We start from the raw sequence: 14,660 nt of genomic DNA, 5'->3' as shown, positions 1-14,660 counted from the left end.
ACATGTGTCTTGTGCAGGTAAATCTAAATAAGATCAATAAAATCAATAATTATATGGAGTAACAAATGTCATTGTCATTACACAGGTATTCTCTGATAATTTTAAGGTATATTACACACCATACACAGTGGTATTTCTCATGCAAGTTTATTTTTGCTCCAGGGAAGTTCTCTATCAGTGAATTCCTTTGCCCACGATCAAACAGCAAAATGACCAAAGCTGTAACTCTAAAGGGATTAAAAAAACAAACAAACAACAAATAATAAGGGAAATGTAATGTTGCTGAAATGATTTAGAACTTAAAAAGACAAAATCAGTCTTGCTTGATCCAACCACAGATGAAAAGAATGTAAGTGTAACTCACAAAATCAACATCTTACCTACAAGAATATCTACTCCAATTTAATTATGTTAACAAGTAAAACATTAAGTGAATGAACGAATGAATGAATGTATGAGTAAATGAGGGTGTCGACGACAGTAACTCATGATACTTTGTAAGAGTATACAGGTGAATGTCTCTCACTAGGTCCGGGGATGCGCCTCTGCACAGGTACTGTGCGCGGTAGTTCTCATAGTGGACATCCTGGGTCATGTCCTTCAGGTCTTGCATATGGGTGCGCACCAGCATGTTCCTCAGGTGCACAAAATCACTGTGAGCCACGTTCTCCACTGACACAATAACAATTACACACGTATGACATTTTCAGTGTCAGTTCATATACTGTCCCTTTTCCAACTATAATCAAACAGGACACCCATTTCACAGTAAAGACCATTACAAATGACAATAGACTAATGAACTCCAGAGAAACTGAGGAGAACTGAACAAAACAAGATAAAACGTTTTGACGCTAGACAAATGGTGTATTGTGATTAACTTTGACTTCATGTATAAGGATCCAATTTCCCTACCTTCCACAACACCCCAGGGATAAATTCGAGCCCTAAACCTCCTGCCTTCACTCTCCACTATGGCGTTGCTTCCAACAACTGCGAAAGGTATGCTCCTCTATTACAGTTGGAGAGAAACCAAACAGTGTCACATATCAGCTGCCTGTAGTTATACCAATAATACATTCTTCTTGGCAAGATCAATGTCTATCTGCAGCCCTTTTAAAAAGCGAAACCAATTACACAGCTTAAGAGATGAACAGTGGGACCCTCTAACAGTGACGTTATCTCACTGTGAACCCACCCTATTCTTCCTATTGTGAAATATCAACTCAGACTTTTTAATGGTAGCTGTTGTCAAAGAAAATACAGGAAAAAGTAAGCTGTAATCAAAACACTGCATTTTTCATCAATGCAAAACACATGTGCATGTATTATTCCAGGCATGTTATCATAAGGGTCTAGGATCCCACGACTTGTTGATCAGTAAAGTCCATTTGGCAAACACGGTTTTGAGTAGTTAACAGGCTCATGCGTCACACATTAAGACTAAACGTTACTCTCAAAATAGTGAAACATTTCAACCACTAGAGGGCAATATATGTTCGCAACAGTAAAAATCCTGATATCACTCTTTCAACAGAGGGCAATAAATGACGGAATGACAATTTTACTGGATTGAAAAGAATTTTTTGGTCCTTATTCTCTTGTTGTTCTCACATGCTGCATGTGCAGACAGCTCCCCATATTAGTCAACACAATACTTTCTTTCACCTTCAGTTCCAGGTCCTGCCTTCTAAACAGCTCATCCTCATCCTCATCACAATCTGGGAACTGATAAATCTTAATCCGGTGTTTGTCAATCTCTGTCATAATCTGTCCATTAGGAATGGTAAAATCATACTCAGTATAGTGAAGAACTTGTCTTAGTTAGCACACCAAGCATCTCATTTTATTTTGGTTATGTTATTGCATTTTCCCGAGTACAACTACATTCTACAAAAGAGTAAAGGTGTTCTGTGCAATTGAGATAAATTTAAAATCTGCCAAATCAATTATATGAAGGCTTTACTCAAACTCAGGATTCATTTGTGTTAGTTTTGGATTGGAACAAAATCCTGTAAATTGATGCCTAACAGGCAGAAAGTTGCTTATGTGTATCAGCACCTAAGAACTGATGAAATTAGTTGGGTTTTTTTTTTTTAGTTTTACTATAAGCCTGTTTAATTTCCTTTCAGATACAAAACACTAACACCTTGTAAAACTCAGCTATTGCTGTTTTAAGGCATGGAAACACTAGTCAACAGGTGCAACCTCATACCTCCAAGCTCTGTTTGAGTTCTAAAGTCCATGAGATGTAACTAAAGACAGATCTAGACTCACCCTGGTTTTCATATTTCGAAGCTCTGAGGATGTAAGGCTGTCTGCTTTAGCCAGCACTGGCACAATGTTGACTTTCTCATGGAGAGACCTCATAAACTCCACATCCAGCGGTCTAAGACTAAAAGAGACAGTGAAGTTCACTCCATGATTACACAGAAGGGTCAACCAAAGATAGCTAGACTACCAAGTTCGAAGTTTTAAGTTCACAAAGGCTCTCTACAAGCCTAATGATTATTCAATTTATTCCTATTAGCTAAAAGCTAAATTCGGCTTGTTTTGATATTAAGTAAAATGCTGATCTAAACTAATCACATGACATCGTGAAAGAGGATAAAGTGCAGAACAAAACAATCCCAACAAAATATTGATGTTGTGTGGCAAGTCATTTACAGTGTCCTTCAGTGGTAAAATAAAATAGCTCATTCACATTTTTCTCTGAAACTGAGAGTCATAAGATTCAGTGAATAAAGACTGAAATATCAGAGAAATGACTGTTCACATGGACTGGCCTATGATTTAGGTGTGGTCCTCATACCCATGCCCATAGGGTGAGATGAAATAGAGGCAACAGTGAATACGGTTGTCTTGGATGTTTTTGCGATTGAGACCAGTCTCATCCCTGCGGTACTGCTCAAACTGACGGTCAACATAATCAGATACTGCTCTCCAGCTGCAAATACATGCACAACCACACACACACACACACACACACACTGTTGTAACAGCAATTCACAATGTACATGACTAAAAACACCAATAACAGCCAGTGAATTGGCATAGGGTATAACTGTGTTTTTATGTCTCCAGCTCCTTGGATATGATAGACACATGATGGATACATTCACTCTCATTAAAAGGGACAGTAAATGAGTTGGGATGTGTGTATATTAGTCCATTAGGGAGTAAATCACACTATGAGGTTTATCCCTAGTTGTACCTCTGAATGTTATTGACAGCATCCCCAAAACCTGGTGTGTCCACAATGTTAAGCTTCAGTTTGACTCCCTTTTCCACAATTTCCACAGTGTTCTTGGTAATTGCTACAGTTTGAGCAACCCTTTCTGTGTAGAGACCACAAAAACTCAGCATTCAAGCACTCATTAATATGACTAATCAACTTTAACCTGTACTCTCACTGTCAGTGGAGATAATCTGTGGGGTGTCAAGATATTAAACATGGCCACTGCTGATAGCTCAGACAGACAACTTTACCAGTGCTAAATTTATGTCCTAATTTTCTTAGGGAACAATACAGAAAATATCAATGGCAAAAATCTATTTTTTAATAAAAAATGGCATTCTGATTAATGCAGATTTGTTTGATGAGACAGGTCCTAATTACCGGGGGCGTTATGTAGAACTCTTCCCTTATAGAGATCTGTGAGGAAGAGACTGTTGACAAGTGTGGATTTGCCTAAGCCAGATTCCCCTGCAGAAGACACACGTCTGTGCTATCGAATTCAAAAACCACTAGCAAATAATAATACTCAAACAGTACTGTGATTACTTGTGATTTGATATAATTAGTAGAATTTACCTGAGAATTCAATGTTCCCCATGAAAAAAACCCCCAAAAAGCCATTGTCCTTACCAACTACCATCAGCGTGAACTCAAAGCCCTTTTTGACAGATTTTCTGTGGACCTGGTTTGGCAATGTGGCAAATCCAACATATTCCTTATCCTGGTCCTACAAGGTGAAAGGGAGCAAGAGATACACACTTAGCTGAAATATTTTATCACTGATAAACACAAATAAATGTTTAGTATATAGAACTATATCTATGCCAACAGCTCAACATATAAAGCAACACTAGCCTAACAGCTATACACTGGGCCATAGATCAGTGGTTACAATACCTCTACAGAGTCATATGGATCGAAGCGGCCCCAAGGACTCTTGGGTCGAGGAGGGGGTGGCAGGGAGTTGGTGCCATAGCCGATGGGGTCCAGCATATATCTGTGCTCAGGCAGTGGAGATGAAAAACAAAACCCACCCGCGGTACGGCTGTCAGTGTCCCCTGTTTGACTGGCACCATCAGGGGGGAATTCTCTGAGAATGCTATCCAACCCAAAGTCTTCAGTATCCTCCAATAACAAATTAGAGAACTGGAACAAGGACAAATGATGTGTGGTAGAGTCATTTTTGAATGCAGAAACAGCCTCAGTCAGTCACTAGATTATGACACATTAAAACATTTTAATGGGCATGTATCCTACCTCAGCATCTGGGCCGGGAGTGACCGAGAAGATGAGATGCAAACAGACAGATATGGATAAAAGTTTTCAGTGAATTGAAAACAAACGTATGATCTAAAATATTTGGGAAAAAGCATGGTACAGTCATCGTTATATGTGTTAGTGATCATCTGTGTGCCCCTGTGCTACAGACAGGTACTGTAATGACTAAAGATCATTCACAAACAATCAAAGATTGACTGGCACACACTGGATACAAGACATCAGTTAGCTGTCTGCTTACCTTGAAAATCAACTCCATCAGTCTGAGTGCCTGGATAAAATTTAGAAGTTAACAAGGAAATTATGTTTTTAAATTAAATTAGGATTAAACTGAAACTGAGGATTACTTGCATGATTTGTTGTGAGTAATTATGTTTAATCACAATTAAACTTTGGTCACATGCAGCTCAAAAGAATGTATCCACTGAATACATACTGTATTACCTTGTATGTTAAATTTTCTTTGCTATGTCTTGTTGTTGTTGTTATTATTATTAGTAGTAGTAGTAGTAGTAGTAGTATTATTATTTGATGCTGTTCAGAGGGCTCCGAGATCCTCACACAAACAGGATTACTCGCCGTCCTCTAGCAAGATACCACCTCCCCAGTAACACCATCACCATTTTCCCGTAAGTAATATCAAATTGCGCCAAACATCAGATGCAAATATTTTGAATTTTACTTTTACAAAGCATCTAGCATCCTTAAATGAAACTGTCCTTTCTATTTAGCACCCTGTCTTCATCCACAATCGTATTACCACATGCGTATAATGGGCCAAAGTACTAATTCTCGAAACTATCTAACACGAGCACACTAAAGACACTTAGTAAAACGGCCCGAAAGTGTTCGAAGGAGCACTGTACTCCCGTATATTGGAATAGCTGAGATCTTTGTCTGTAAAATGCCACTGACAACCATAGCCACCTATGTGATTTTCCCCAACGGAAAACGGAATTAAAAAACTGAACTGCGTTACACGTTTTTACTGTAATTACGTTTAATGGCCTTAGAACAACTACCCTAACCAGGAAAATAATTTGCAGATCGCTAAACTCTAATAAAGACACAGCAAGGTACAGTCAAAGGGGGCAGACGACTGGTTTGACAGGTACGCAGTGAACATGTTGCTCATTTGCTCTTAGAATAACTGGTTGGTCATATCCACATTTAGCCTAACACAAACCTTTTTAATAGTCAAATATTATATCACACCGGGCAAATGTCTGAGACACAATTTTCCAGCTAACTACCAAACTTCTTCATAATTCTTCCAAAGAATTTTCATAGCTAGCTAGGGTGACGGTTTAGTGTAGCATTCTAACGGTTATCGTATGCTTGCTGACTGACAACCGTAATCGGAATTGCAGTAAAAACGTTATAATAACGAAATCACCCTGGTTGAAAAGATTATAGTGCACTTACTGTTAGTATTCATTTAAGTCTCTTTATAGTGGCTTTATGGCCTCTTCCACCTAGCATTAAATCAGTACTCTACAATGCAGTGAGAATTTAGATGGATGAGGTTTTTAACCCACCATCTATTTTTAATTTAGTGATTCTACTCGTATTTCGTCACAAATGGGCCGTTTGAGCTCTCTACACGAGTAATAGCAAATGATAGATCAAGTAACTAGGTGTGAAATGCGTAATACAAAACACGACCAATTAAAAACTGGATGATTTTTTCATTACATTTTGCGTTTATTCCAGTTGAAGACAAGTTATCACTTGTTAAGGTGCAGAAATGCCTTCACAGTATCGAGGTTGAACAATTTTTGAACGTTAAAAAACAACAGTATGTTGAAAAAATTTTAAATACAGTTGTGAGCTTTACATGTTTCACAGTATTAATGTCCAGTTGAAGCCCTTATTTCTTCCTCCCTGCTATAAGCTCAGGCAGTCAAGATGCTCATGTACCAAGACAGTTCAGAGGTGATGAAACTGCTTTGAGAGGAACAGTAGCATCAACTACTTTGTTTAGTACTCATTAATTGGTGTTCCTTGTTGTGGTTCTCCCCAAAGATTGCTAACCCGTCAGTGGAGTGCTACCCTCCTACTTTACAGGCCTGTGCAGTTCATTGTGGGTATCGTCAGTTGGCACTACTGACTTCTAAACCAACTAGTGGTATCCTTGTTTTTCTGTGCTTTGAGCTTGTGATTGATAACGAGCAGTGACTCCCTAATCTGTTCCCTATAGGAAACCCAGAAACAGGTCAGGTGATCATGTGTTGCTCCTGCAATCTCTGCTCATATTGTTGGTTTAAAATGACACCCTTGATTAAATTAATCAAGTTTGTTAGTACCCAAAGAATGGTTTGAGGGAGTCTGAAAATTCACAATGAGATTTTTCCTTGACTTCATTGTTCACAAGAGGTTGTTAGTAGTAGATACTACCACTCTGCTGACAATTCAAGACACCAATTTCCTTATAGGCTATCCTCATTCTGGGCATACACTGGCTCTGGCTGGTTGGTCTTCAGGAGGCTCCTTGGCATGTTGTTGAGTCTGTCCGTAGCGCTGCCAAAACTCACGGCTAATTTGGTCCAGCTCTGACATTAGAGGAAGTTTGATATCCAGATGCATCAGCAGCTTCTCTAGCCACTCCTCCAGTTTAGAAAAGGCAGGGCTAAAACAACAAAGATGAAAGTGACTGTGATGTAAGTAAAGAAAGTGTATGTTTAAGTGTGAGTCTGTGATAACATTTATATCCATTTGTGGTGTGTGGTACATTCTTGATGGCAAATCATATGAAATTTTGGTGCAGATGGAATGGATCTCACCGTTTCTCAGCATCCATGTCACAGCAGAGGACCGCTAGGGCTAAGAAAGCAGGTGGGCACTCTTGGGTACCATAGTGCTCCAAGAAGGCCGTTACAGCCAACCCAAAGTCAGGGGTGCGAGGTAGGTCGTCTGGGTCAGCATACACCCTTCCAATAATCTAATGGAAGAAAAAGGAGATAGAGTTGTGTTGTTCATAGATTTTTCTGTTTTCAGTTGATATTTGCTCACCTATCTTTTTTTCTGAGGTGCTTTGAAAATGGAAAAAGCGATACTCATGAGAATTTTTTTAAAATCATGGCTCATTCTTTGCAAGGATACATGACAGTAGGGAGATAGGCTAAAAGGATTTGAGACAAGAGAAGTGACAGACACAATGCATCATATCTGGAATAGAACAACAGGCTGTTAACCAGTGAAGAGATCTTAATATCCAACCTCACATAGCATGATTCCAAAAGAAAAGGTGTCCACTCGTTCATCGTAAGTTTTTCCTAGAAAAGGGTGGAAGAGAGCAAGTCATAACTTTGAAGTGGCTAAATGTCTGAGGGTGAGGTGGTGTTTTCAGTGCCAATGAATTTGTTTGTTCCCTTGATTAGCTCACCGTTGATCATCTCTGGTGCCATCCAGAACGGGTTTCCCACCACAGTGTATTTCTTTCGGCGTCTCTGCTTCTTCGTGTTGGTCTGGGGCTGCTCAGGGGAGGATGAGGGCTCCCTTTGGATTTTGTCTTCCATCACAAGTCTGGCAAGCCCAAAATCTGCCACCACTACACTGTGATTCTGAATGGGAGAGGGAGGAGTAGAGTGAAGAACACCCATCTGTGATGGCTGGAACCACTTCTTAGGTGCCACATATGAAGGATTTGAAAAGCTGTAATCGCATGGTTTTCTTCTTCGTATGATTTTTTGATGATTATGATTGACATTAAGATACCCCTATGCTACTACACGTTAAAGTACCGTTCAGTTATATTCATGAAGTCTCAAACTACTTAAATTTGATTTATGTAAATTTGGCTCTATACAACTGAACCCTTCTTAGAACCTTACAGTACTTTCTAACAAGTCAAACAAATTCTTGCAAATCCCTTTACCAACCTCCCTAACTAGGCAGTTGTGTGAGTTCAGATCCCGATGAATGATGTTCATAGAATGCAGATAGGCCTAGGTGAGAGAGAGAACAGAAAAGATGAAATATTAGTCATAGACTCTGTATAGCTGGATGCAGTTTAGCATGACTGTCAGCTCCAAAACAGGAGGTGAAGCTGAATAAACTTCAGGACTCTAATTGATCCGTGGGGACTGGGCTGAAGCTCTAGTTTATTATTATATTACACACTGAAAAATAATTCTCACCATCCCTGCAGCAATGTCTTTAGCATAGCTAACCCTCAGGTTCCAAGGATGGTTACTGCCCTGTAAGAGTGAGAAGAGAGAGAATTTTATCCATTATACATATGTCATATAATGGACAACATATATCTTTAACTCTTTTATTCACCGTATGTCTGTTTAAACATAAAAAACCCGAAATGAAAAACAAGACATGAGAGAGACTGACCATTTTCTGGATGGTATCCCTCAGCGTCCCTCCTTCTACATACTCCGAAATGAGATTAAGTCGCTTATCCTTGTAGAGGACCCCAATATATTTTAAGACATTTGGGTGGTCAAGACAGCGCATGACTTTTACCTGGTATTAAAAATCATAACACTCTGTAAGTCAACAAGTGATCACTTCACTTTTCAAAACCTGTCCTAAATATCAGAGGAGCAGAATATTTCTAGGTTTTTTTGGGGGGGGGTTTGTGGATGTGGAATCATAGAGAAGTTGCGAACCTCTTTTAGGAAAGTCCTCTGGGTGTCTTCATCAAAGCGGAGAAGTTCTTTCATCACCATGACCTCACCTGTCTCCCGATGTGTCACCTGACAACACAAGGCAGAACATGTCTTCAAATCCATTAAATCCCACATGCTCTCACATTACACTCAGTAATACAGGAGCAGAAAACCCTTCTCTTAAACTGGCAGTGCATTACCTTGATGGCCTGGCCGTAGGCACCTCGACCGAGGACCTCGCCATGAATGAGGTCAGAGGGGCGGAAAATCCGTTGTGTCTTGTCGCTGGGTTCCATACGCAGAGATTCTGAACGATTTATTTCTCTCCTTTGGGAGAGCAGTGGGGCATTGCCTTGTGAGCATGTTGCTTTATCTATACTGCAGCTGCGCCTATATTCAGAGAGACAGCGATATCAAGACAAAGAGAATTATTTTGTTGTGAACAAAAAGAAACCAGAGATAATCACTCAAAAAGGAGTTTCTACACACCAGAAACATAAAATAGGTTACATGTCAAGATGTAGCAAACCACTTTTCCATCAAACAAATTCTTGAAATTATGCTTCAGCACACTGCTTTTTCATAACTGAGTGCAAAGCATGCAATGAGTGGGTTACAGTAGTCACACAGACCACTTGCATAACTTCCTGTGGTTGTTTAGACTTGGACAGACATCATGATGCATACTTGTGTAATTAGATCTCTATCATTTGTGTTAGACAAGAACTCTTACAGAATCTTTCCTGTGCGAGGAGACCTTGAAATGCGGTTCAGAGAAAGGGGAAGGCCTAGGGGTGCTGGTTGGTCTGATGCCTCATCCAGCAAGTCAGGAGAGTGGTGATTGTTGTGAGAGTCAGTCGGGTCATGCTCAACAGTGAGCCGCAGCACACGGTTTGTATCCTGGATTATCTGGTCGATCTGAAGAGTTATGGGAACCACTCAGATGTTTTTTTGGAAGCTGTATAAGTTTATTTGTTGCCGACAAGCATTTTCTGAAATCCAACTTTGTTGTTATTGTCACATTTTATTGAATCACTTCTTTTAAAAGGGAAAATTTGACAAAACTGCCTGTGTTCAGTCATCAATTCAAAATGTGAACACATTCATGAAAAGGCAGCGTATTCTACTTTTTAAGTATTTCTTGCGACTGTCAAAAGTGTTTCAGATAAACTAAGGACTTTTTATTTGGTCAGTTAAATGCAACAGTTAAGAAATCCATTGATCAGCAGGGTTCCCAGGGGCCATACCTCATCTTGGGGGATGTCCTTGACAGAGGTTCCATTGATCTCAAGAACCCTGTCTCCAACATGAAGTAACGCTTTGACCTTGGGGCTTATACAGTCAGAGTCCCACCTGTTTCAAGACATATATACATTTATATTGAGGTGGATGTTCAAAAACTGTAATCACACAATTCTGATTCCAAATTCCAAATGTTCTGTAGACAACCGTAAGGATCTTTGCCGCCATTTTAAATTAAAATGAAAAAAACTTGTTACTTTTATTTATTACAGCTAAATCCACTACCATGCTAAAATTTCAATAAACACGATTGTTTGTACGTAGCTGGTAAGAGAAAGTTTCTAATGAAAGTTAATAGAAATTATATGGAAATTGTGGACCCGTGGGATGATTTACCGTGATACTCTGATCTCAGGGCAGTTCTTGCAGACTGCATGCTCATTTACAGACAAGACAAGCCCTTGCCTGCCTTGTGCTGCAGGGCTAAGTGTCACCAGTGTCACTGAATGGGGAAACTTGGAGCTCTCTACCTCTGGAGCTTGAAGGGAGGCACTCTGGTAATAACAGTGCTCGCTACAGGTCAGGAGGAGAAAATACTTTAAAGTAAAGGTCGTTATTTGTTAGTAGTATCCACTAGCATTTATGCCCACTGTAAATGTGTATGGTGGAGGATTCCCTAAATTCAGTCTCTGACCAAAAAATCATCCTCCAATTACAGGGTGAGGTTAAAATGTAGCAGGAACCTGGGACCTGGGCACCCTAATATGGCATTCACCACTGAATGCAAGATCCACATAGACACAAATTGTTACAGCCCTGAAAAGTGGCTGTTACAATTAAAAAAACAACTGATCACTGAATGTAATTTTATATTAGCTCCATAGCAATGAGAAGTTTTTAATCAGTATATTTACTGTTGCCCATATGAAAAAATCAAATACATAAATTTCAATATTTTTAAAACATCGACACTGGATCTGGCACTAACCAGTATAATTTGGAGTGCTGCACTAAGGTGTAGGAATCCCCATCTCCAATGAATATACCACAAGTATGGCAAATAAAGCACTCAGGGTGATACTTCTGCTCCCCTGCCACCTTGAGAGAGAGAGTGAGAGAGAGAGAGAGGGGGAGGGAAAGAGGGGGAGAGAGAGAGAGGGGGAGAGAGAAACAGGTGACGTCAGGTTTACAGATAGTAACTCTTACATCACAATAAGTGGAAGGAAGTGAGGAGATTGTCTGGAGGAGAGTCTATATTTGGAAAAACGGATACTATGTGCACGTAAGCCAATGGAAATCCCCAAGCTCTGTACCTAAGCAATTAAGTGATTTAAGTTTTAGAAACAGACTGCTCATGAATAACAAATTAATAAGTTAAATTCCACTTCACAACACTCCAAAATGAAACTTTCACCGTGGGAAATGGGAGCAGTTTCACAATAACTTGGATGATGTACTACATCTCTTGTTACACCAAGAGAGAAACTCTGTGAGTTAGTTCAAGTTATAAGAAGAAAGCTAAATTCTTTAACCTTTTTGTAAGTCATATTTAAACCTGTTATTTAGACCTGGATAATGTAGACTTAAAATACTCTGACATTAGCAGCACACTAACAGTGCCATTAATCTGACTGGTCTCTAATTTTCTGAACTGTACTGTACTGTAATATCTTACCATGACCAAACCCACTGTGATGTCCTCTGTACATCCATGGCACTGCTCACCAGAGTAAGCACAGTAATCCTTCTTACAGAAGAACTGGCCATCTCTCTCATAGCACAAGTGAGTCAGAATTGAGCTACATACACAACACCTGGGAAAAACAGGGAGAGTACACGGTGAGAATGTCTGAAACCTAGAGGGTGAGAGGTTGTGCACCAGGTTCGAATTATATTGCATATTTTAGTTTGTATAAATTTCAAGTTTCATTCACTGTTGGAAATGTTTGTGTTAGAAAGACAGAGAAATTGAGTTCATTTTTTCAGACAGCACCAGAATACTGCTTTCTGGCTGTGCTATTCTTAGCCATGTCGAGAGATATCAGGTCAAGCTGTACATAGATTCACATGAGCTCTGCCTGATTCCAGCAGAGTTCCCAGAGCTATCAGTGACTGGATATAATGACCCAGAATGATTTTTTTCCCCCCACTCCCTCACTGACCATCTGTACAGGAAATCACTGGTATTCCTCATCTGTTTTTCTTTCCACTTTGTTTTAAACAGAGAATACTTTTCCAAAACATGCTCTCACATGCAGAGTACACATACAGGCACTCTCACTCAAACAGACCCACACGCGTGCACCCGCACGCACACACACACACGCGTGCACGCGCGCACACACACACCATATCTAAATTGTTATTACGTCATCAGACCCCTTACTCTGTATTTTGAGAACTTTTAAGATGCTGCAAGATTGAACATGCCTTTACATGATCCAATCTCACAGCAAGTTCTGCAACAGAGTCCTTTTAAACGTATATCCAAAACTCCCCCCACTTCCTCTAACCCCTTTAAAACTTCACAGGATTTTCCTCTGAAAAACACTACATTTAATGTCTAATTGGCACACCCTGGCCTTCAGTCTGTTGTGCATAGACATTTTAATCAGTTTATATCAGCACTAACTGTTCTTCTTAGAGGAACTGGAGACCAGATGTTATCATTAACACACCATGCATAGTTCTTAGAAAAGCACGTGAGATGGGTTGAGGCAGCAAAGGGGGAAGAAACAACAGTTTTCGAGCTCTGCCCCTTCACTTTCTCTTACTCTTTAATACACGTAAAAACACGCATAGAGATATGCATGACTACATAGATTACTATCACATAAACTTTGATTACTGTCTGTACTTTGAAAGTGTTGTAAAGTCCGTATATTAATTGTCACTTTAAATTCTTTTCCTTTTTTTTTTATTTAAGTCGATGCGAATGCAGGAAGAGTAGACAGCAGTATAACGCAACACATGACGGATGTTAGAACAATAACCTTTTTCTAAAGCACAGACCACCCTATAAGCTCAACTCAAACTCTCACAAATGAATTACAAAGTAATGGTCTGGCTTACCTTGCTTTTACCGTTCTCTTGAAACGTTGCTCCCTCTTAGACATGTGAGTCCTTCAGTGACATAAACTCTTCAATTGTCAACTTTCTTTCTCTCTTTCTTTCTCTCTTTCTCTCTCTCTATTCAGAGAAAGGAATGAGGAATAAGAGGGAGGAGAAAATGAAATAGGATATAGCTGTATGGAACAGTTTTGTCCCACACTGTTCCATGCAATTCAGTATATCCAAATGTGTATCCTGAAGTGGGACACTTTCTTTTCATGATCCTACCCTGATGAATGAGTTTGTCATTGTCCGCTTTGCAAAAAAAGAAAATCTTGACCCGGCGACAGTAAGCTTCCTTCTGTGTGTTCTGTCCAACTCTCACCCTTCCTGTGAGCAAACTGCTTTGGTCTGCAGAAAAAGCTCTGCACTACCACAGGATAAAGTTACTCTATTCCACCACCTGCTGATAGCCTTCAGAGTGCATGAGCAAGCAAGGACCTGCACATAAATCATGCGGGTGCCCTGCTTTGGAGGACGTTCCGTGCACATGCATGTGTGTGAGTTTTGCAATGCAGTCGAGGAATTTCACAACAGCTTTGTCAACCAACTGATCTTCAAGACTGATCTTGATTTTTAATCTGCATTTAGGAATTGGAGCAGAAAGAGTGCAGAGGGGAAAGGAAAATACTATAAATTGGGAGAAAAATATCTCTGTACTTCTTGAAAACATCGAGGAACAGTAATATCATGAATAGCCTCAGATGCTAGATTCATAGAGTAAGAGTCACTGGTTACAGAGCAAATTCAATTCAACCATTAAATTCCACTTTGCTTCTTTAAGAAGAATCCCCTACAAAAAATATAGTCCACTGGACCGGTACAAGATCTCAGAGAGAGTATGTTTATCCATCTCTATGTGCACTAGTAAAGAAGGAAAGAGAAAGAGAGAAAATGAGTAACACTGTCCAAAAGGGCGGGTGGGGATTGGGTACATATATTTTATGATGGGTATTTTGCATAAAAGACTAGAGATTACAGACTAGAGTCTTATTTATTTATTTATTTATTTATTTATTTATTTTTCTTTTGTTTTTGTATCAAAGTTAAAAAGCATTTAGTTTTAAAGTCATTCAAAAGTACTCTGGCTCTGACACACATGACTGACACTCTAATGAGTAACAAATGCACATGAGCTAATACTGAACAATATTCAGCTAACTGCATTT

The 14,660-nt window shown here is 39.5% G+C and overlaps 2 protein-coding genes across 2 annotated transcripts; both read right to left on the bottom strand.

The window, feature by feature from the left end:
- Positions 1 to 197: 197 nt before the first annotated feature.
- On the bottom strand, positions 198 to 4,231 carry LOC115819571 (septin-4-like). Its single transcript, XM_030783075.1, has 11 exons — positions 4,136 to 4,231; positions 3,869 to 3,965; positions 3,620 to 3,706; positions 3,215 to 3,338; positions 2,813 to 2,947; positions 2,278 to 2,395; positions 1,659 to 1,770; positions 1,172 to 1,208; positions 916 to 1,010; positions 527 to 672; positions 198 to 227 (listed from the first exon to the last, which is right to left on the bottom strand). The coding sequence occupies exons 1-11, from the start codon at positions 4,229 to 4,231 to the stop codon at positions 198 to 200; spliced, it is 1,077 nt and encodes a 358-aa protein (XP_030638935.1).
- Positions 4,232 to 6,377: 2,146 nt separating this feature from the next.
- On the bottom strand, positions 6,378 to 13,522 carry limk1b (LIM domain kinase 1b). The gene is made up of 15 exons (XM_030782772.1): positions 13,453 to 13,522; positions 12,056 to 12,194; positions 11,369 to 11,478; positions 10,777 to 10,953; positions 10,386 to 10,491; positions 9,872 to 10,056; positions 9,339 to 9,528; positions 9,139 to 9,225; positions 8,861 to 8,992; positions 8,656 to 8,715; positions 8,398 to 8,463; positions 7,902 to 8,079; positions 7,736 to 7,791; positions 7,300 to 7,457; positions 6,378 to 7,145 (listed from the first exon to the last, which is right to left on the bottom strand). The coding sequence occupies exons 1-15, from the start codon at positions 13,494 to 13,496 to the stop codon at positions 6,959 to 6,961; spliced, it is 1,875 nt and encodes a 624-aa protein (XP_030638632.1). The 5' UTR covers positions 13,497 to 13,522; the 3' UTR covers positions 6,378 to 6,958.
- Between the last annotated feature and the right edge of the window lie 1,138 nt (positions 13,523 to 14,660).

Source organism: Chanos chanos, chromosome 8, assembly GCF_902362185.1.
Source record: "Chanos chanos chromosome 8, fChaCha1.1, whole genome shotgun sequence".
NCBI lineage: Eukaryota > Metazoa > Chordata > Actinopteri > Gonorynchiformes > Chanidae > Chanos > Chanos chanos.
The sequence above is the reverse complement of the archived record's forward strand: the minus strand, read 5'-3'. Positions and strand labels throughout refer to the sequence as shown.